This window comes from Phoca vitulina, unplaced genomic scaffold (genome assembly GCF_004348235.1).
Source record: "Phoca vitulina isolate PV1807 unplaced genomic scaffold, GSC_HSeal_1.0 scaffold3, whole genome shotgun sequence".
Lineage (NCBI taxonomy): Eukaryota > Metazoa > Chordata > Mammalia > Carnivora > Phocidae > Phoca > Phoca vitulina.
Genome location: NW_022589706.1, coordinates 38,684,558 through 38,708,346, shown reverse-complemented (window position 1 = coordinate 38,708,346; position 23,789 = coordinate 38,684,558). Strand labels below are relative to the sequence as shown.

Genomic DNA, 23,789 nt, shown 5'->3' with positions numbered 1-23,789 from the left:
GAAAGTTATTTTTAGTTCTTATTTTCAATGAAGACTTGCATAATTATCATTCAATTAGTAACCTTTTTTTGTTTAAAGGGTTTAGCAGTTTCACTTCCCAGGGTATTATATCTGTGTAAGGAAAAAGGAGGTTGTTGGAACCACTCAACACCATGGGTAGACCATTAAAGAAGTGTTAAACATAGAATTTCTTAAATATTAGGGGAAAAAGTTTCCCCTTTGTAGCTATGTCTCTTTTTATACATTTTATTTTACTGTGGTAAGAATACTTCAAATGAGATCTATCCTGTTAAATTTTTAAGCTTACAATACATCATTGTTGGCTATAGGTACAATGTTGTAGTGCAGATCTCTAGAGCTTTTTTGTCGTACTTAATGGAAATGTTATGCCCATTGATTATTAACTCCTTATTTTCCTCTATCTCCCCAGCCCTTGTCAATCACTAGTCTACTCAGATTCAATGAATTTCTCTATTTTAGATACCTCATATAAGGGAGTCATGCAGTACTTGTCTTTCCATCATTGGCTTTTTTTACATAGCGTAATGTCCTCAGGATTAATCCATGTTGTCGTATCTCGCAAAATTTCATTCTTTTTAAAGGTGGAATAGTATTTCATTGTATACATATTACCACATTTTGTTTTTCCATTCATCTGTCAGTAGACATTTTGGTTGTTCCACATCTTGGATATTAAGAATAGTGCTGCAGTGAACATAGGAGTGCTAATATCTCTCAGATCCTGATTTCAATTCTTTTGGATAAATACCCAGAAGTGGAATTGCTGGATCACATGTGGTAATTCTATTTTTAGTTTTTTTAGAAACCTCCATTATGGTTTCCCACAGTGGCTACACCATTTCATATCCCCACCAATTTTGTGTGGAAGGGTTCCAATTTCTTTACATTCTCAGCAACACTTCTTGTTTTTTTGATAATAGCCATCTTGTCAGGTGTGAAGTTGTGTCTCATTGTGGTTTTGATTTGCATTTCCCTGATGATGAGTGACCTTGAACATTTTTTCATATTCTAGGTGGCCATTTGTGTATCTTCTTGGAGAAATGTCTTTTCAAGTCTGTAGGCCATTTTTAAATTGAGTTATTAGTTTTTTTTTTACTATTGATCTCTAGGAGTAGTAACCACTTTTAAATTTGAAGTTTTCTTATTTCAGATATTTTCTTTGTCCTTAAGAAAGAATTAAAATGAATCCTCTTATTGTCATAGACTTCACTTTTATGAAATAATTTAGAAAAATAATTGAAAGATTATTTTTATTCATTGCAATCCATTTTGAGATTAATCTTTGCAAATTATATTTTATAAAGTACTAACACTATTTCATTTTTGTTGACGAACCTCAGCAACACCAACAAAGATCCCAACGGACACTAGCACTCCTCCCAGACCACATTTACCAGCTCATGAAAAGATGGCGCCAAGGAGGGCATCATTTAGTAGTCAGGTAAACTTTATCTAGGTAGTATTCTTCTGAATAAAGATTTATTAAAAGGGGGGGAAAATCATGTAAATCTTTAAAAATTCATTAATTCATTACCCCTTTCTATAAAGATCAAAATAGCTGTTGACAAATAATACTCGAGATCTTTCCTTTTTTGTGAAATAGTTCTCAGACATATTCCTTTTGATTATTTTTCAGGTAAAATGTTAGATATTTCTTTTAATTAAGGAAAGTTATTAATTTAGAGCCATTTCATATCCAATTTCGAATACCAGTCACTTTCAGTTATGTCCATTTAGCTTTTATTGAGAGCCCATGCAAGGTAATGTGGCAGATGACTTCGAAGATAAAAGGATAAGTAGGGAATAGGCATGTCCAGTGTAGAGGGGGAGACATGCCTGCCTGTACTCAGCTAAAAATGTTATGAGGCAAATTGTAGTTCAGTTATAAAGATACCATGGTGGAATTTCTGGTGGAAGTACTTATGGTTGGGGATAATCATCACTCCAGTGTTATTTTTTATTTTGCTTCCTAGTCCATAAATTCCCAGTCTGTTGGTCAATTGTTAACACAGCCAGCGATGTCTCAAGCTGCAAATTTACCAATTCCACAAGGCATGTCCCAGGTATTTTTTGTTTGTTTGTTTGAGTTGAGTATTTTAAAATGATAAATTGTTTTAAGCTAATAGAGATTTTTAAAAATACATACTTTTAGTGTGGTGAATCTCACCTGTTGGCATTTATAATCTCTGGGGGATATTTTTGATTGTCAGTGATTGTGGAGTATCACTGGCCCTTAATAGGCAAGGGCCAGGGATGCTAGTTGTCTTTCAGGATGCATGACAGTTTTGCACAACAAAGAATTATCCCGGTTTATATGCTATAACACCCCCACTGAGAGACACTGCAGACAGAAAGCTATTAAAGATAAAATATAGCTCTTCTTTTTATTCTTCCTGTGAATATTGGAAGAATCAAGTAATTTTATTCATATATTCATTCATTCATATATGGGACATTTATTGAGATACTTGAGTTATTACAGGTGCCGGCAATACAAATACACGTAAACTATGAGACTTTATTACATCTAGAAGGAATGACCTAGAACTACAATGCGGTATTATATAGTCTGTGCTCAAGGTATATAGGCTCAATGTATATAGGCTGATATGTGAGCAGATTAGATGGACCCCTAATTCAGCCTAAGTGAAGGAAAACTTTCTGGAAGAATTGTTGCTTGGGCTGAGTCCTAAATACAGAAATTCGCAGGAGAAAGGAGAGGTGTTAACAAAAGTGACACTAAGTTACTTTTGATTATAACTTCCCAACTTGGAATTTATGACTCTGCATTCATTCAGAGCCTCAAACACATTAAAAAATACTAGGTAGTGGTAAAAATAATCCAAACTGTTTTGTTTAGTTCAGTATACCTTGACTTAGCAGTATTTCAAATATGATAGTTAACAATAGGTAAAAATGGTTTTCTAAAAATACCTTTGTCTTATATGGTTATTATTTAAATTATACATACATAATTTTAGCCATTATATGACACCTGTACAAGTATATTGACAATGTTGTAAATTACCCAAACATCATAATCTTTACTTCCAGCAACAAATGATCATGTAAGGTGCTTAAATATTACCTGTAGTTGTAATAGTTTTTATCAACATTTGTTCTGAAGGTTAACAGATTTTTTAATGTAAATATTAGACATACTTTCAATTATTAGTTCACTAATCTCAAGATACTGAATGAGTATTAACATTTTAAAGGCATATTTTCATGAAATTAATATCTATGTCAAAAATGTTAGTAAGTATTCAGATCTCATATTTCATTGAGTGATAAAGCCAAATACTTGGCTCTTAGTTCTATAATTTTATTTCCTGTTATTCTGCCTTCTGTGTTTGTATCTATTATTTGCATTTAGTAGAAATCCTTTAAGTGATGACAATGTAATGTTTACCCAAAGGTATAAATAACTTTTGTTAGGATAAAATACAACACTTTGAATATTTTTTAAGGACATGAGGGAGCTGAGGTACAAAATTTGTAATGTTTTCTCATACTTAGTGTAATCTAATATATGATCTGATGATTGTTAACTTCAGAAGTCAGACTTCTATACTTTTTGAAAGGTTATTTTCAGTATCCTCAACACAAACTTTTGAAGATAGAGAAAAAAAGCTTTTGGGAGGGCATTGCTCACTTTTAGATGCAGTTCACTATAGGAGACTTTTTTTTTTTTTTTTAGATTTTATTTATTTGAGAGAGATTATGAGTTGCAGGGAGGAGCAGAGACAGTGGGAAAAGCAGACTCCCTGCTGAGCAGGGAACCCAGTGTGGGGCTCAATCCCAGGATCCTGGGATCTTGACCTGAGCCAAAGGCAGACACTTAATTGACTGAGCCACCCAGGCGCCCCTGTAGGACTATTTTAAGATTAAGACACATTTCCAATAAATTGGAATTCTTTCTGCTATACTATATCCTGTGCTAAATATTCATGGAAATAATTAAATGAGCATGTATACACTTAAGTAATGAATCACTAAGTGTGGCTAAATTTCAAGCAGTAGTAAATAGAAGCTGTTTATGACTCAAGTGAAACCGTGAAATAAGATTGAAAATCCTGGAAGTAGAATAACTGTTCTCATTCATGTATGCATTTATTCATTCATAATTGCTTAGTCTTTAAAAGCCTACATTTCATGCTTGTTTGAGAACAGTTTCAGTTGAAAATATGAGTAAAAATATGGTTAGTTATCTGTTAAGATTTTTATAACCTTCTAATGATGTGTACAAAGAAGACATTCTAAGGATGACAGAATTTGATATGAATAACTCTAGGAGCAGGCTACGTTTTCATTTATTAAATGATAGAAATTAAGTAACTTGTTCTAGGAAATGGTAGAGCCACAATATAAGCTCTGGTCTTTTTGTTGTTATTGTTGTTATTTATTTTAGAGCAAGCGGGCAGGGGTGGGGCAGAGGGAGAGGGAGAAAGAGAATCTCAAGCAGACTTTGTGTTGAGTGCAGAGCCTGATGCAGGGCTCAATCTCAGGACCTGGAGACTATGACCTGAGCCAAAATCAAGAGTTGCAGGCTTAACCAACTGAGCTCTGGTCTTCGAATGCCAGTGTGTACTTGAAATCAGTCAAGATCTGGTCAGAAGTCAGAAGTCATATCAGAAATTTGAAATAGGGGTAATAATAAAGTTATTAACAGGGAATCCTAAATAATACAGGGATAATGGATGTAGAGAGCATCCACTAACTGTGAGAGGGAGAGTATAGTATGCAAAGAAGGAACAACTTGGAAAACTCCCCCAACCCTCCTAAACTCTTCTTCCTCCAGGCCAGGTTGAAACTCAGTTCCCATTGGGGCTGGTGTGGCTGCAGCCACTGGATGAGAGAGAGGTTCACTGAGGTGCCACAGACCAGGGCTGGAGAGCAGGAAGCCACCTGCTGGGGTACTAGCAAAATTTGCAGGGGAGCTTCCCATAAGGATGCCAGTAAGACTTGCTGGAAAGCCACCTCCTTTTGCAGTATCCCTCCAGCTCCATCTACTGACATGACTAAGTTTGTATCTGCTGACAAAGGAGAAATATTTATAGGGTCCAGCTCCAGTAGCACAAAGCCAAGCAAAGGTGGGTGAATTAGGAGCTGAGAGGCAATACATTGAAAACTGGCATAACATTCTTAGCTCATGATATATACTGCTTATTTTTCACATTGCACAATTATGAAGAGTAAAGTGATTCTAAAATATGTTACACTTTTCCCATACATGGTACTTCAGTTTCAGTTTTCAGCTCAATTAGGAGCCATGCAGCATCTAAAAGACCAATTAGAGCAACGGACACGGATGATAGAGGCAAATATTCATCGACAACAAGAAGAACTAAGAAAAATTCAAGAACAACTTCAAATGGTCCATGGTCAAGGGCTGCAGGTAAGCTATTATATTTGAATACAAGCAAAATATGTCATTCACATTTTGGTTTCTTAGGAAAATTGACTTTTCTTAATTAAAAATGAGAAGCAAGAGATAACATCATCAATTTAGTTCAGTAAATACTCATTGATTACCTACTCAGTATGATTGCATTTACAGTCTGATTCATTCCTAAGAGTATTTCCATCAACATCCTTGTTTCTCCAGATTAGAGTCCTCTTTTAGCAGTCTAATTTTTAATAAACCCATAATACAGTATTTTATTATAGACTTTTAGGTATATGTAGGTACAGAGTTTATAAATCAATCATCAATCATTGTTTTAGTAAACTTCCAGTAGATATGATTCAAATTAGTCTTATTTGATCAGTGGATGGGGCCACTAAAATTGTATCTCTCAGAAGAGACTAAGATTTTGGAGAAGGGAAACTTTAAGTGAAAAAAAAAAAGCTACTTCTATCTAATCCATACATTATAAACAATGAGTGATGCAGAACTGCCAGTCCACAGACCTTTGAGTAGCACTTGAGTTTGAGTAATGCTAGCTGGTAGAACAAACAATGCCCAACATGTAAAATATTCAAACAAGTAGAGGTTTTGAAATTTATCACCCTTTCTCTGACAGTTGGAAACATGATAAGGTTAGGATAACTGGAAGAACAAATAAGAATTATATTTTATCCAGTAATTGTTTATTGCTAATTGTTCACTCAGAATGACTTAGCCATCCTGTTATTTGCTTTTTAAACTTAATTTGTAGCTTGCTTTTGCTTTCTTTTTTTAAATTGCTCTCATTCTTCTTCGTTTTTAATCTACAAAGCTCATTTTAATGTAATCTTTATTTTTAAAGATGTTTTTACAACAGTCAACCCCTGGTTTGAGTTTTGGTTCTGTTCAACTTTCTTCTGGAAATTCATCTAACATCCAGCAACTCACACCTATAAATATGCAGGGCCAGGTCGTTCAAACTAACCAAATTCAAAGTGGAATGAATACTGGACACATTGGCACAACTCAGCATATGATACCACAGCAGACTTTACAGAGTACATCAAGTCAGGTAACAGTATTAAGTGCGGTGGGCTCTGGAGTGTTGAGTGATTGAAATGTATACTATTGTAGAAACAAAAATGAAGGTCTATCTGAAATAATTCCATATTTTAACCTTGAATAGTAATAATCAGAAGTTTAGTTTTGAGGGTGACCATTAAAATATTTTGTGCAAAATTGTTAAATTGCTGATGTTATAAATGCTTTCAGTATCCCGACATTTAAAAATTTTGCCGTTCATTTAAAATGAACATGCAGAGTACTTCTGTATGTTAAAAAGGTTTGACTTACAAAGGAGGCTGACCAGGAAACATGTTACTATATGTGAAGAATAAACTGTTAACGATAGTGATAGTTTAATCAGTATTCTAGGAAATTTCATGTAAATTTCAGGAAATTTGATGCAGGTAATTGGTATATATTGGTGACTGTAAATCCCAAGACTTCAAGTGAAATCTATAAAGATGTCTAATGTCAGTCACTCACTTTGGGCATTTAACAGAAGTTCTAAAGTTCATAGCTTATATTCCAGCAATATATTGAAGACTTAATTCATTTGCAATTACTACAAGTCTTTTTCCTTTGTAGTTAGATTTCTCCCAGAGTAATGTCCTGCTTCTTTTTTGGTCATGTCAACTATTGTTAGAGTGATGAATAGTGGATGCATATTTCCTGAAAAAAAATTTTTTCATTGAATTCATCTGTAATATCTTCTATTTTCTAGCAGAGTCAACAAAATGTACTGAGTGGGCACAGTCAACAAACATCTCTTCCCAGTCAGACACAGAGCACTCTCACAGCCCCACTGTATAACACTATGGTGATCTCGCAGCCGGCAGCTGGGAGCATGGTCCAGATTCCGTCTAGCATGCCACAGAACAGTACCCAGAGTGCTGCAGTAACTACGTTCACTCAGGACAGACAGATCAGGTGGTTGTCATATTTCGGTAGTCATTCCAAAGCTGTAAAAATTGATTAATTAAACAGTAATTTGATTTTTAAAAATATGATTTTAGTTTGTAGCTAACTCCCGCCAGCATTCTTGAATTAGAAATAAAAATGCAGAAGGGTGTCTGGGTGGCTCAGTTGGTTAAGCATCTGCCTTCGGCTTGGGTCGTGATCTCAGGGTCCTGGGATTGAGCCCCACATTGGGCTCCCTGCTCAGTGGGGAGCCTGCTTCTCCCTCTCCTCCCTGCTTGTGCTCTCTCTTGCTTTTTTTCCCTCTCTCTCTCAAATAGGAAAAGAAAGATGCAGAATATGTCCATTGTTTAAGGACGTTATAGTAAAAGAATTCCTGTCCAAAAATGTTCTACCAAATATTATAGAATCCAATATCCATAGCACACTGTTATAGGAGTTTTATGACAGGCTTTGTATGACTATGAAACTTTGTTTTAATACAGATGTTGATGAGTTTTCATCCAGTAACCATGATTAAGGTTTATACTACCATAGTTTATATAGGTTATGGAATAAAAGTAACTTACCTTTCTTGAGTTTGTTGAGTACTGTACTAGGTGCTCAAAATACACTATCTCATTTAATTCTTTCTTTCTTTTTTTTTTTTTTTTAAATATGTGTTGGGTCTTTTATTTCCCAGATAAGAAAAGAGTGAGTTTATAGTAATTTGGTTAGGGGCTTATAGGTAGTTAAGGGGGTGATGAGTAGTTTCTAAATTTAAGCCTAGGTATCTGATTTCAAAATTCAAGTGCTTAAATTTATAGTACACTAAACTTTTGTGGGCCATTCTAGAAAAACAACCATTTATGACTTATTTTAGTGGGCAGTCCAAATAGCTGACATAGAAACAAATATTCTGAAGAAATGCCATTATTTCATATTTTGGGAAGCTTTTAACAACTACAGGATCTCTATGGTCTTAAAACTTGTATTTTAAAAATTTTTTAGTTTTTACTTATTTTACTGCAATACAAGTAGGCTACTGCTTTTATAATACAATTTTGTTGTATCAGACTGCTTGGTAGGTTTTATTAAAATCCTGTTAATTTCCAGAGAGTAAAGAAGCTGCAGGATCACAGAGGCAATGAGAGCATGGAGAACTCATTGCTTCTCTTTGGAACTCAGTTCCTCAGGTGAAGTCCAACTTTTCGCTCTGAATTCTAAAAGGAGGTATTATGAATGTGCTCCATAGAAATGTAGAGGATTACTTTTAAAACCTGAGGAAGACGTCATTAATCTAGAATGCTGAGGATACAACTTAGCAACTATTTGTGGACCTCTTTTTTTTTTGAGGGGAAAATATATATTTCAGCAAATATTGGAGTGCCTACTTAAAGTGAGTATGGCACATTCTTTGTCCCAAGAGAATGATCAGACTCGTAAGCCGTAGAAGGTTAAACAAATCAGTATTATTTGGCATGATAAATACTTCTTCCTAGGTCTTTAAAAAAAGGAAGTGAGCAGTTTTATGGGTTGAGGCAAAGAGGTGAAGAGAGGAGTGTGGTCAAGGCCAGGTTTCACAGAGGAGGTCCCTGGCCTGAGTCTTAAAGAGCTAGACTTTTTCATGTGACAGGGAGTCTCAGAAGGCTGTTCTAAACAAAGGGAATAGTATATACAAAGTCACAGAAGTGAAAGTTAAGCATTAAGTAGACTGAAGAATGTCTCTTGGTGCCAGAGATGGATGAAGTATTCTCATCACATTTCACCAGTGAGCAGTTGGGGCAGTTTCTTTTAAGATTACAGAGAAATGAGCATTTAGTATTTCTGTGCCCAAGCCACTTCGTAAATGTTACTTTTCTTTGGGCATTATTCTTCATATGTGAATTTTTAAATTCTTCTATACATATTTTTTGCATTAAATAATGCATTCAGTCCTGAAGTATATAAAATAGCGTATTTTATTTTCAAGATGTGGTGTGGATTCAAAAATAGATTTACTTTGTCTTACGGACCACATAAATAATAAAGTGCATTTCTCCTAACTTTAACACCACTATGTACTTGACACAGTTTATAACTGCAGTTATGTTGTGCTCCATTCACAGTGGAGTCATAGCTCTGTAATGGCCAGTGTTAGAAACTAACTCACAGAAAAGGCAAATAGAAATAATATTGTTCCCTGAACAGTTACCATTTTTTGTTATTTTTTTAATTAAAATAGAAGAAGGAAGGTGGGGAGGGAGCGAATATTAGTGAATTCTAACACAGTGGGTACTGTGCTGTATCGATGAATTTATAAATTGAGGGTACTTTTATTCACTGCTAGAAGGTCGTTTAATTTTGAATTACGTTTATAAGATACAACTTGCAGTGTAAGTATCTTCTTGTAAAACCTAGAGAGGTTTTTAAAAATCCCTTATGATAGCTTTAAGTTTATTCATGATCAGCAAAATGAACACATGCCACATATAGCTGACTCCCCAAGTACCTAGAATTTTATAAAAAGATATTTTTTAACAGATTTAAAACTCCCCCCCCCCCCGGTAAAATATACATGAAATTTACCATGTTAAAACCTATTTCAACATGTACATTTCATTGACATTGAGTACATTTATACTGTTGGGACCGTCACTACCATCAATCTCCAGAACTTTTTTCTTAGCCCCAAACTGAAACTCCATGCCCATTGAACAATAATTCCCCATTCCTCCTCCCCTCTAGGTCCTGGAAGCCACCATTCTGCTTTCTAAGCACATAAGTCTATGAATTTGACTACTCTAGATACAAATGGAATTGTATAATAGGTGTGTCTTTTGTGACTGGCTTATTTCACTTGGCACAGTGTTCTCAAGGTTTGTCCATGTTGTGGCATGTGTCAGAATTTTATTCCTTTTATTTTAAGGTATTTATTTATTCAGTCATTCGTTCATTCATTCATTCATTTAGAGAGTGAGAGTGGGGAGGGACAGAGGGAGAGGGAGAGAATCTTAAGCAGGCTCCACGTTCAGAGCCCAATGTGGGGCTTGATCTCCGGACCCTGAGATCATGACCTGAGCCGAAATCAAGAGTTGGATGCTTAACCTACTGAGCTACCCAGCTGCCCCAATTTTATTCCTTTTTAAGGCTGAATAATACTTCATTGTGTGAATATACCAGTTTCACATTTCACACATTCATATTGTGAATACACCAGTTTATTCGTTCATTGATGGACACTTGGGTTGCATCCATCTTTTGGCTATTGTGAATCATATTGCTATGAACATGAGTGTACAAGTATCTGAGATCCTGCTTTCAATTCTTTTTGAGTATATATCCAGAAACGGAATTGGTGGATCATGGTAATTCTGTATTTAATTTTTTGAGGAACAGTTTTTAAAAGCTGTATGTTCCAATTTTGTTTCATGTTTCATGTTTTTAAAGATTCCTTCGGGAATACCAGTAAAACAAAAATGTATGTAGCAAAATGAAATGATCACAAACAAAAATATAAATTCTTTGGATATCCATATGCAAAAGAATGAAGCTGGACCTTTACCGTTCACCACATACAAAAATTAACTCGGAATGGATTAAAGCACTAAACATAAGAGCTACAACTATGAAATTCTTAGAAAAAAACGGGGAAAGTTTCATGACACTGGATTGGGCAGTGATTTCTTGGAAAATACAGGCAACTAAAGAAAAAATAGATAAACTGGACATCAAAATTAAAAACTTGTATATAGGGGTGCCTGGATGGCTCAGTCGTTAAGCGTCTGCCTTCAGCTCAGGTCATGATCCCAGGGTCCTGGGATCGAGTCCCACATCAGGCTCTCTGCTCCACGGGAAGCCTGCTTCTCCCTCTTCCACTCCCCCTGCTTGTGTTCCTGCTCTCGTTATCTCTCTCTCTCTCTCTGTCAAATAAAATCTTTAAAAAACAAACAAACAAAAAACTTTTGTATATCAAAGGACACTATCAGCACAAGGAAAGAGAAACCCACAGAGTGGGAGAAATTATCTGCAAATCACATGTATCTGATACAGATTATATAAAACAATCCTATAAGTCAACAATAAACAATCTGATTAAAAAATGGGCAAGGGTCTTGAATAGATGTTTTTCTAAAGAAGATCTACAAATGGTCAATAAGGAAATGAAAAGATGCTCAACATCACCTATCATTAGGGAAATGCGGATCAAGACCACAGTGAGATACCACATCACACCCATCAGGATGGCTATTATAAAAGAAACAGAAAGAAAGTAGTGTTGGTGAAGATACGGAGAAATTGCAACATACACTGCTGGTGGGAATATTAAAATAGTGCAGCTTTTAAAAACTAAACCAGCAATATCATTGGGTGTTATCTTAGAGAAGTGTCCAGCCCACTGCCTTTTGTAATGTATACCTTGTACTTCTGACTCCCCTTCTTCTCTTTCTTTCCTCTTCACAGATTTTCTCAAGGTCAGCAACTTGTGACCAAATTAGTAACTGCTCCTGTAGCTTGTGGGGCGGTCATGGTACCTAGCACAATGCTCATGGGTCCGGTGGTGACCGCCTACCCTACCTTTGCCCCGCAACAGCAGCCGTCCCAGGCACCGTCAGTCACGCGGCCGCCGCAGAGCTCCCGGGAACAGCAGCTCCCTTCAGTTCAGCAGCCGCCTCAGGCTCCGCTGACCCAGCCACCGCAGCAGTTTCTGCAGGTACTTCTCCCCCGGGGGCAGCTCTCCCAAGCCCATTTCCTTTGATGTAGTGAAATTAGGCATCAAAAAAAAAAAAAATCCATAAAAGCTTGTTGCGCAAGTTAAATTTCTGGAAGGGCAGAACGTTTGTCCCAGTTAGCTGGTTTTTCTTCCCTTGTTTGGTCTTTGGAAGACTTAGCTCTGCCACCGACGTACCCAGTTATCTGAACTACTGGATAGAATAAGTAGCTACTTGCTGTCCACAGCAAGGTACTTTATATAGAGCTCTCTCTGACTGGAGTTTCTGGAATTCAAACCCTGTCTTCCTTGCAGCGGCCCATCAAACACACGTTCCTACGGGGCAGGGGTATCAAAAGGAATTTTTGGACAAATTAGTTATAGGCGTTATCTTAAATTATTGTGTTGCATTAAATTTTATAATGATTGTTTGGTTAAAAGTTAATGTCAGAGGAGAACTACTGTGGCGGACTGTGTATTGTCATCGGTGAGAGCATGGGCTCCAAAGTCAGGCTGCCCTGAGATCGAGTCACTGCTCTACCACATACTGTGTGACCTTTGGCAGGTTACTTACTAAAATTCAGTTTCTTCATCTCTCATATGGAGGTGCTAATAGTTCATACCTCATGGGTAAACAATGCGTGTAAATCACTGAACATAGTTACAAGGCACGGAACTAGCTGTCATTTATGAGCCCTGTCTTGATTAATGGAGTAAACCCTCAGATTAGCCAGAATGCAGACACATATTTCATCACATATCTCCCATATCTCAGTAGACTGGATCCACTTATCTAAAGGACACAGAAGAAAGTTATCTAGGTTGGGATCCTCAGCTAGGAATTGAGCAGGATACATTTTGGACCTCAGTACCCTCACTGGAGTGCACAGTAGCAGGTTATGACATGTGGAAATCCAGCTTTTCCCCTTCTGGTCTACAGGGAGCAGTTTTGAATGCAGGCTGGCCTGGAGTTATTTGGAGACCATTCCACGTACGCCAGCCACATACATGTCATGTAATCAGTTGTAAGAGTTACACAACAGATGGTATGACTAGAAAATCCAGTGTTAGGGGCGCCTGGGTGGCTCAGTCGTTAAGCGTCTGCCTTTAGCTCAGGTCATGATCCCAGGGTCCTGGGATGGAGCCCCACATCAGGCTCCTGGCTCAGCAGGGAACCTGCTTCTCCTTCTCCCACTCCCCCTGCTCATGCTCTCTCTCTCTCTGTATCTCAAATGAATAAATAAAATCTTTAAAAAATAATAAAAAATAATAAAAAAATTTCAGTATTAGACTGTATACTCAGGCATAAATACATCATTAACTTATCACCCTTAGTGTTATGGTGCAGATAGAGCTCTTACCTTGGTGATAACGGAAAACTAAAACAGATTAGTTGCCTAAATACCTCTGAGAGTCCCACTGACAGCATCTTAGACCTGAAGCCTGTGTTGCAGCTAGGTTAGCTGTTGTTATAAATGAATTAATAACAAGAATTTATAATAGGTTATAAACTATTATCTCATTATAATACTCAATGAGAATTGAGCAAAACCTTAAAAAAGGAGAGAACTTGCCTTAAGATCTTAATCTTCTAAATCAGGGAACAAGGGCCCTTAAAAGAACAAGCACTCTCTTCTCCCTCACTTCTGAAAAAAGAATTCCACAGACATGGGACCCCTAAAGAAAGAAGATGGACAATATCGTTTAGAAATACACTTCTTTGTAGATAGTTAATATACAGTTTGGCTTTCTGATTATATAACATCTAGTTCCAAAATATGCCTCTGTTGTAATCCTGTAAGGCTCACAAATATCCTGAGTTCTTTATGTTACAAAAGCTTTTCCTAAGTGACAGAAAAAGAAGTTTTTCCAGGTCTTTGGCAAAGCTTAAGGTTCAAGGATCTGTCCTTGTGTGTGTATGTTTATGTGGGTGCACGTGTGCGTGTGCCCTTTCTATACGTTTGCAAAGATTTGCTATCACAGCCCCATGTTTTGATTATGAGCCCTGCATCAAGTTGTGTTGTCAGTAGTGAGGAAGAACATTCATTGTAAAAATTCACTTTCTTTGTATCACCAGAAATCAGAATCAGGTGAAAGAAACAGGCTCAATGACAGTGAGACTTGCCCAGGATCACACAGGTGGTAAATGGCAAAGCACAGCTCAAATCCAGGGCTTCTGGGCTTCTGGATTCACGTCCTTTGCCCTTGTTTGGCTTGGTTTGGTTTTTTACACCACACTGCTACATATATAGGACTTGTCTCTAGCTTTGCCCTCATTTTTGTGGTACTTCTAAATAATATTAATGTTAATATTTAATCTTCATAAAAACCCAATGTGGAGGCACTTTGATTGTCTTCATTTTGTCAATGGAGAAACTGAGTCCCAGAGAAGTAAATAGTTGGAACAAGTCACACAGTCTGGGAAATGGCTTAGCTAGAGTTTGAACCCAGTGGCCCATGCTCTTGGCTACTGAAGTGCTGCTCTACCCAACGGAATGAGCCTGGGCAGGAGGCATTGTCTGTTTGACTTCAGAGTATTTGTGTTTCATGTGTTCTCAGCTATGCTTAACATTTTACTGTCTGCTTAAAATTGTGGCCTTTAGGATCTGTAAAAGGAAAGAGTACGTATGGTTTGTCTCAAGACATAGATTGCTTTCTATACCAAGAAATCTCTAGCTCAGATTCCTTAAAAAATAAATAAATAAAATTCTGCTATATTTTCAAAAAGAAGGGAAACTTCATAAACATTTTCCAAATACTATTTTTAAATGAGAAGATAAAAATGATGTAGATTATGTGGAATCTAAGGATTCTGTCCCTATCTAGAGTAAAAACTTGAGTAAATCTTGATGTAGACAGTGTAACACGGGTAAAGCAGTGTTGCATAATGCATTTGTCTTTTAGACTTCAAGGTTGCTCCACGGGAATCCTTCAACTCCGCTTATCCTCTCTGCTGCATTCCCACTACAACAGAGCACTTTCTCTCAGTCACATCACCAGCACCACCAGTCTCCGCAACAGCAGCAGCTGAGTCGGCCCAGGACTGACAGCTTGACCGATCCTTCCAAGGTTCAACCACAGTAGCACACACGACTCCTCTCTGACCGCAGGGGAGGTAGGGGTTGTCCATAGCAGTTGCTCAGATGATCTGAGGCTACAAGGAAACGTTCCAGCAGTTTCACAAGATGCAGTGCTGAGTGTTGTAGTTTCTGGAATTAGTTAGCAGGGAAAATGCTGCCTAGTGCTACAGATGTACATGAAATACCAGCCAGCAGGAGATGATCACGGGGCCATAGTCAGTTCTGACAGTGTTTTTTCGATGGAAAGAGTATATTGCCAAATGTTAAGAAGCTCAGCTATGAAACATGGCCTCCAGTCAGTCAGAAAGGCACTAACAATGTTAGTAACTTTTAGTGGTTCTGTGCCTGTTTTCAGGTGTTACAGAGGACACACCACTGTCATGTCAGGGGTTGCTTACAATGATGCCATGAAGACAGGGTCTGGTAGACCCAGTAGGCCCCCTTCCCCATTCCCTCTCCCTTTTCAGATAATGATTGGATAGTAATTAATTTCAGAATGTTGTGTCGTTCAAATTCTCTATGTACAGATGCTGTAAAAAATTATGTATATGTCTGGATAAAAGGAGAGAAAGCAAAACATTTTGTAAGCTGCATGAAAGCATTATCTACTCCTAGGTGTATTTCCTTAGATTGACACCATGTGCAAACTAGTACGTTCTGTTTCCCCTTTTGTTTACAACATGGTAGTGTTCTACTCACTTTTCCGGGGCACAAGGCTTTTTGTTCATACTTTGGCTGTGATGTCACAGTTTGTTCAGTGAGGTATGATGTGCTGCTGGGAATGGATATTTTTTTCCAGGTTAAATTATTGAAGCAACAGGATTTTCAAGTTACTCAGAAATATCCCTCATTTCATTATTTTTCATTTATGTTTGAAAATAGGATTTGCACTGCTTTATTTTAGATGGTTGGAAGTTTTGGTCACATATTTTGATATAGTTCATAGTTGGAAATAGTTGTGTAAACGGCTTTCAATAAGCCTGAAAGTCATTTCAAGAATGTTCCAGTTATAGGAGTAAAATTTGCACACAAAAGATTTTAGGCACTTTTTAACATTCTCACTGGTGGGAATTTTAACTTTTAGGATTTGTTGGAATCTTTTTATTATCCTTCACAATTTCAATGCTTCTTTTAGTCAGAAATGATTCAGGGTTATTTGAGAGAAAAAAAAAAAAAACCCATAGTGCCTTGATTTTGATTCAGGTGATAACTCACCATCTTAAACTCATTGTCTGGTTTCAGTAGCAGTTTTGAAACCTTAGTACATTTTTAACAGCATGTGGGTGTCAGTGCCATTATGATTCTCCTAAGTTCCCAGGAAGACTGCTTTGAGTCTCTTGGACTAGACGTACAAGTAACTTAGGGAAAAAAAGGTGACATCCTAACACTATCAGAGTCATTGATGTGATCACAAAATTGTTTTCCTAAATCAACATCTTCCTTTCAAGCTAAACAGTCAGTTAAGAATTACCTGTAAATATTTTCTCAATATGATCTTGATATTCCTACAAAGAAAAAAGAAAGGGTAGGAATTGGCTTTGCCTTCACTATAACACTAGAATATTGTAACTCACATGCTTTCTGAACATGAACTAAGATTTCATTTGGCAATATTAGATTCTAAAGGTAATAAATTCCAACAGAAATTACGTAAAACATTTTATAGATTTTTATGGTACTAATAAATTTACAACTATAGAGCAAAGGAAAATTAATGGAAATACCTTATTAGAATATCAAAAATTATTACTGAGGAAAGGGAGGATAGCAAGCTGTAATATATCAAAATTGACCTTAAAAGAAAATGTATAACAGAACTGAGGCTGTTAAACAGAAGAAGGTTTTGAGCAATGAAAATAACCTACTACAGAATTGCTCTTAAGCTCAGTTCTTTAAGACTTTTCTGTCCTCCACTTTGCCCTCATCCCGAAGGGATATACTTTGTCTTTCTATAGACAACTGTACTTGGCCACACTTAAATTAGAAAGTTATATTGAAAAAGAAAATAACCAAAGAAAGTTGGTACCTACCCTTCTACAAAAGAAGTGTCACTAGATACCAATCAATAATTAACATATCAAGAAGCTCCTCTTCTAGCTAAATGATCTGGATGAAGAGATTTCTGACTTTCTCATGAATGTCAAGAATAGTTGTCAGTGTGTGTGTGTAACTTGAGCATAGGTACACATAGATGAACTTGATGTTGTAGAATATGGCAACAGTATTAATTTTCTCCCCTTTCAAATTGCCTTTCTCAACCTTATGCCATTCCATATATATCTGAGTTGTGCCTCATTTGTTTACTGGCAGTATCTAGTGGTATGGGTAGCAAGATACAAAGAACTGTTATATTAAGATTTATCCTCTAAATAACCATACTTACACGGAAGGATGGTCAGCTGTGAGTACTGTGTACTTAGGTTAACAAAGGCAAAGCATAAGACAAGCCACGAGGTAAATCTGTAGACTATTCACAGTCTCCTCTACCAGTTCCTTCAATATTTTCCATCCTTGTCAACATTTGGGAAGGAGAATTAGATAAAATGTTTTAGAATTCCTGTTGTTCCTCACAGCTCATTTTTGCCCTTAGAATGGATTGTCTAAAGGAACAGCCAGCTGCTTTCCCTCTGCTGTCAATAGGTGTTGTCGAAGAGCTAGTGAGCATCAGCCGCCTCAGCTCCTTCTGTTTTCCTCCTGCTTTCCTTGAACTTGGGTTGCAGAGCGGTCCCTTCCCTCCCCCCCCCCCATCATTGAGACTTGAGCGAACGTCTGATGAAGATTCGGCAGTCGCCTGTTCTTCATTTCTGTAGCCAAAGTTGTTCCTTAAAATCCCAAATCTGCGTAATGAAAAAATACCAAATAGAGACACCTTTCAGCTACTTAAAAGTCATTAGATTCTTCCCTCTGCTTTACTCTCAGAGAGATTCGATTTTTCTTAAAAACATTTTATTCTGGGTGGCACTTTTTAGGTAAGAAACTATTGAAGCCATGGGGAAATGTTAGCTGCTCTGCAGTCACCCTGCTTTGGACAACTCAAGTGAGGACTGCGAGGATCAATCAGGTTGCTGCTAAGAGTGGTGTCAAACCAGAACCTAGACACTCAAAAGTTACTCCGATTTTTGGGTAGAATATATTGGAGAAAAAGCAAGTATGAGGGATGGGGATCGCACGTGAGCAAATACTACCTTTCAGTCTCCAAACTTTGTCCTAAGCTGAGGGGGTCATTTGCATCCCATGCTCTGCTTTGTCACTTAAATTTGGTTTAGGAATGTACTAGAAATAAGAGGATGCCAGTGACTTTGAATAGTTGGTTATAGAATACTCAGTGCAGAATAGTGAAAATGTGATTTGGATTTTTCCGAAGCACTAGAGTTTTTGGTCATTGCCTTAAAGCGGTCTGCTTGCAGTTAGTTCAGGGTGTGGAGGAGTGCAGCCCCGTGCAGGGCATCGTGCTGAAGGGAGGGGAATCTTTGTTCAAGAAGCCTTAGAAAGGGGCCCCTTCAAGTAGTACTCTTTCTCTGGCTCCACACAGGTGAAAATTATTTTAAACTGGGTATTACTCAACTTGTTTTCTGATGTTTCCACTACAGTGAGGTAAACTTTTTTTTTTTAAGGTGGAATGCAAATAGCATTTTACTCTAGTATTGCTCATTTCTCCCTTTTTCTTTTTCTCTGGTTCTTTGCTGAGTGAAAGTTTGTTGGTGAACATTTGTGTAAAACTCATTCAAGTCTATAACCTTTCCAATATCTGTGACCCTACTCTTCGTCCCTTGGGAGTCGATGTTGTAAGGTATAAACACTGGATATTACTATTGCTGAGTGAGTCTAGCCAGGAGTAAGCAGATTGGAATTTCCAAACGGTGGAAAAGAAACAGCACAAAGGCACTTGCCATTTTACTAGCAATTGGAGAGAGAGACCCTTTTAAGTTTGTTTGGGTTGGGTGAGCATTCCTCTGAAAGGAGCTTCTGAAATAAATGCAAAGGAAAAGAGTCGACTATTTTTATAGCATATTTAATATATTTGTATATAACTATGAATATGTAGGAACCCTCCACATGCCTCCCACTTTTCTAATTTACTCCCCCTTCTGCCATAGCACTAGTAGGAGCCTCATCCGCATGGGTAACGTGCCTATTGCCAGCCTACCAAAAGATAGTGCTGCTTTCGGAGACAGGTGAGAGGACCCACCTCTCACGCCCGGGGATCCTTTCTGTAGGACGAGCACACACTCTTCAAATAACGTACCACAGTCTGAAAGCATCATTTTGAAATTAACAAGCACTTTATTGCAACTCTTCATTTTGATAAAGTTTATTATCTTAGGCATTACCATTTCTAAAGGATCCCCAAATCATCACTTAGGTGAAATTTAAAAATGACACATTTCTGAGAAATGTTTAGATCCAGTGAACCGTAGCAGGTTTATGAGAGTGATTTCAAGGTAGCCAAATGAATTTTGACTTTGGTTTTGAATGTGCTGGAGTCAGGAGATTGTAGATGCCTAGTTCCATTTCAACACTATTGTAAACCTATCTTGCCTATTGTATGGACACCAAAAGAGACCAATGAGCCTGTTTATTTTCAGAGGTCTAGGAAAATTGCATCAGTGTGAATAGATGTATAGAACTAATCTAAAAGTGATTGGTAGTAATATTTTAGAATACGATAAAAATTTCAAGAATTATTCTGGGTGTTTTAAATGTGCTCTGAAATGTTGGCATGTCATTTCAGCGTTTCCATTTGAATTGCTCTTGTAATATTTTTGCACAAAAAGGACTGAGAAAAAGACTACTTCGGTTGAAGAAAAGTATAATTTGGTCTTATTTTAAATATGTCTCCTGTGGAAACACTGGGGATGCATTTTGTTGGTATAGTTATTAATTCAGGATATTTAAAGCAGTATTGAACAGCTTACAAGAAATTAAGCAAACGTGGACATTTAAAAATTAAAACTTTCTTTCCATGTGACTGTTTTTGCATATTTTTCCCCTTGTCGTAATTTAACACTACATTCCTTGTTTTTCGTAAATAAAATAATACTTTGCAGGTTCTGCTTTGAGTATTTAACAATATTTTGTAAGCTGACTGGGTTTTCCTAGGGAAACGGTCTTTAGTGAAATAGGATATAGTTTATGAAGAGACTGTTTAAGTGGAATTCCATCACCACCACCAGCAAACACTGAGGTGCTGCATTAAGTGACAATCAAAATAGTGAGTATTTATGGAAGAATTTAGAAAGTGATTTTAAAGACGCAATTGCTTTGAAAGCAGTTCTCTGGGTTTCTTGAATGAAAATGGCTAAATGTATTTATTTATATTTTAAAATATCTTTGTGTTGTTTTCTCATCAAAGTGATTTCACAGTGTCATGTATTTAATATGTGGTTTTGTTTTGTTTTGCTTCGTAATCTTTTATGTAAAGAACTGACTCTTCTTATGTGGGGCGCAGTCTCAGGCCCTCACGAGGACTCTCCCTGGGCCAATCCAAATCTGTGTTACTTCAGGACGGCAGTGGAGGGCCCAAAGCCAGATGCCCTTGCACTTCCCGCCTGTCCTCAACTCAATTAAGAAAGAATAAAGGTAACTCCTTCCGAATCTGCTTTGTATAGCTCCAGCCTTTTTCTAGTTTCACTTGCTGCCTTTTCTATTTTATGGGTACTTTTTATATGATTACTTCCCCAGCGCAGCCAAAGGCCAGTATGACACAACCGACGGCACACGGTGCCTGTGTTTTGCCCGTTTGGGGAAATGTTAGTAAGACGATCAGCATCTTCTAATGGCCATCACGATCATATCCATACTACAATCCATTTAAAGTCCGTAAATATAGGTGGAACAATGTATGTGCACTGTATTCTTCTAACAAAAAACGTTGGCCGTTTTTATGTAGTGACTGTTGCTTGGTCCTTTAAAAACAAAAATCCTTCATACACGGCACTGTCCACTGGAAGTAGTGTTTGAGCATTTGAAGCCTAGAAATTCGGAGGCTGTTTCTTCCCTAGTATGCATTGGAACACAATTCTCCATGTTAGGGCTCCCCGAGTGGAGGGGCAGGGTACCCTGTCTAGCTTTTGGGACCCCTTCAAGAATGGTAATGAAAGCAAGTCAACCACAAGTTGGATTTAATTGAGGTAAAAAGTGTTAACTCTGAGGGTTACATTGAAAATGTGTTTTCAAATGTATGCTTTTAAATTTCTGAGGAAACAAACTGTGACATCGCTTTAAAAATGACGTTCAGATACTGTGTGTGTGTTTTGAGTCGGTCTGTACCGTGCAGATTCACTGCTGGCGGTGGCTGCGCCAGTGCCGAAGAGTTAGAATGGAGGGAAAGCTAGATTAGCCGTAGACTGACGCATTGTGTAACTAGACAATCAAGCAAAACCAGTTGGCCAGGAAATGTCCTTTTTTTTTTTTCCTTCATGTCAGCCAGAACAGCTGTAATTCTTAGACCATTCTAGAACGATTTTGAAATCTCTTTTACTAGGGCGTAAGTTGGGGAAGGGCCTCAGTATGGCACTTGCTGACATTCACTCTATGTAGAGATTGAAGCCCAAAGATGAGTCACATTCAGTGCTGTATTGAAACCAGTTAGTGCAAAAAAAGTTTTATCTTTGTCAATTTATGTTAACATCAGTTATTAGCTGTAAAAACATACACCAAATTCTTCCTAATGTTCTGTGTGGTTTCTTGGTGTGCTACTCTTGACATTGCTGTCCTTCCTGCTTGGCTCTTGGTTTCAAGTAAAAATTAGATGTAGCCCATTGTTCTTCACTTCCAAAAGGGTAGAGCTATAAATGGCTAAGATCTTAAGAATACCTGCTTTCCTAAAGCAAACATTTAACTGAAATCCAAACTGATTTACAAAAATGAGACTGACATTTCCTAGGTATTGTTTTCTGCCCAAATCCTAAATTGCACAGAAGCACAAGGGGATAATGAATGGTTTCCATGGTGCTACATTAGGTTCTCTGATGATTTTTATGAGTTATGTTTGGAAGTACAATATTATATAAAATGTGAATCATTCTGTTACCAACTTAACTATTGATTGCCACTTCAATTTGGTGTTACAATTGGTTACACTTGTTTTTCAGAGCTGTCCTTTGAGAAGAGGTAAAATGTTTTATTAGCCTACCTCCACTCAGGCCTCTTGGTGTATGATCATTTCTCCAGGTTATGATGTGCACAGTTTTTTAAAACTACATGTACTATAATTATAATGCTCTTTCCCATAGACTTTTGTAATTGTATTCAGAACCTAAAATCATAGTAAAAGAGCCAAGCAGTAGCATTGGTGGTTTTTTCTTTTGTAAATGTAAAATTAGATCCAGACTTTGTTTCCTTATTCAATTTTAAAAATAAAAAAAATACCTCAGTGCTATGTTTTTCGGTATCACCTGCATTTCTCAAAAAATAACACCTGCTTTATGTGGCACATAACTTGTAAGAATCACATTATTTTGGATTTTAAAGGAAGACTATTAAATATTTTAAAATCAATAACAATGACATTTTCTTTTCTTTTATTCAGCAATGGAGTCTAACAGTATTAGCAGTTTTTACCTTGTAGCTTCAAGTCTGAGCTACCAAATTCTGTGAGTAGTTCTGTCCTGATACAAGATTGTGGTGCCTCAGAAAGCTATGCTGCTACTCAAGTATCAGCTCGTTCTTGGGCCAGGCTGTCTGCACTGCTGAGTCCGGGCTGTGATGGGACCAGCTACTTTCGTAACAAGAAATTATCCTCTCTGTTCTTGCAAAAGGTGTAATTACTTGTTGGCTCTATATTAGGGGAGTAATGGTGTAGTCTGGGGTCTTAGCCTGAAATTTCTCTGAAGTGTTTTATTTATTTTCACACGTGGGCATTGTATTTACTGCCCTGTAACCGCACTTGTTATGGTGGCTAGAGAACTCCTTAAAAGTTTCCCAAAATGACTTTTTCATCAATATGTGCTGTTGCTACTTTTAAGAGAGTATTAAATAGAATTACTGCACATGGGAACAGAACATAGCAGGCTGGGAGAAGCAGTGATGCTGTTTGGATAAAATAGTTAAATAGAATAGACTGACAGGACCGTGATTACAGAAGTTAGTGTGATAAAATGAGGTAGCCTTATCATGATCGGTGGTTATGGGTTCTAGAATGAAACTGTGTGGTTTGATGCACTGCTCTACCATAAAACTTTTTTTTTAAACCTTGTTAGTACCTACTGTGTCCCAGAGCTGTCTGAGGTGTTAAAGTAAGACAGGCTTTAGAAGATGCCTGGCTCCTGTTTTTTAACATCAACTTTAGAAACTGGTCTATAAATAGTAATACTACTTTGGTAAATTATTGTTACAAACTCACTTATAAAATGCACAAGGGAAAACAAGCTCTGGTCATACCACTTTTATTTACACTGTATCTATGTTACATGGTTTATTCAATATAGAAAAAATATGAATACACTCATAGTATTCTCTCTTAATTTAGTAATTCCACATTGTCAAATATTGACTGTTTTTATATTGGGTTTCTTACCCAATTTAAAAAAAAAAAAAAAAAGAGAGGGAAAGATCCCTAGAAAAAAATATTTTACTTTTTGTAAATGAAAAATTTTTTTTTTTAAAAAAAAAAAAAAAAAAAATTTTTTTTTTTTTTTTTTTTTAAAGA

At 37.0% G+C, this 23,789-nt stretch overlaps 1 protein-coding gene across 14 annotated transcripts in view; it reads left to right on the top strand.

The window, feature by feature from the left end:
- The window catches only part of CLOCK (clock circadian regulator), a 142,457-nt gene extending 118,773 nt beyond the window's left edge, over positions 1-23,684 (top strand). For 12 of the 14 annotated variants that reach the window (XM_032400405.1, XM_032400402.1, XM_032400397.1 and 9 more), the window contains 7 exons: positions 1,362-1,462; positions 1,995-2,084; positions 5,267-5,419; positions 6,273-6,482; positions 7,197-7,402; positions 11,813-12,062; positions 14,964-23,684. In XM_032400405.1, the coding sequence (XP_032256296.1) occupies positions 1,362-1,462; positions 1,995-2,084; positions 5,267-5,419; positions 6,273-6,482; positions 7,197-7,402; positions 11,813-12,062; positions 14,964-15,143 (1,190 nt within the window). In that variant the 3' untranslated portion in view covers positions 15,144-23,684. The remainder of the gene's footprint in view (positions 1-1,361; positions 1,463-1,994; positions 2,085-5,266; positions 5,420-6,272; positions 6,483-7,196; positions 7,403-11,812; positions 12,063-14,963) is intronic. The other 2 variants (XM_032400404.1, XM_032400394.1) reach the window with 2 other exon arrangements.
- Positions 23,685-23,789: the final 105 nt, after the last annotated feature.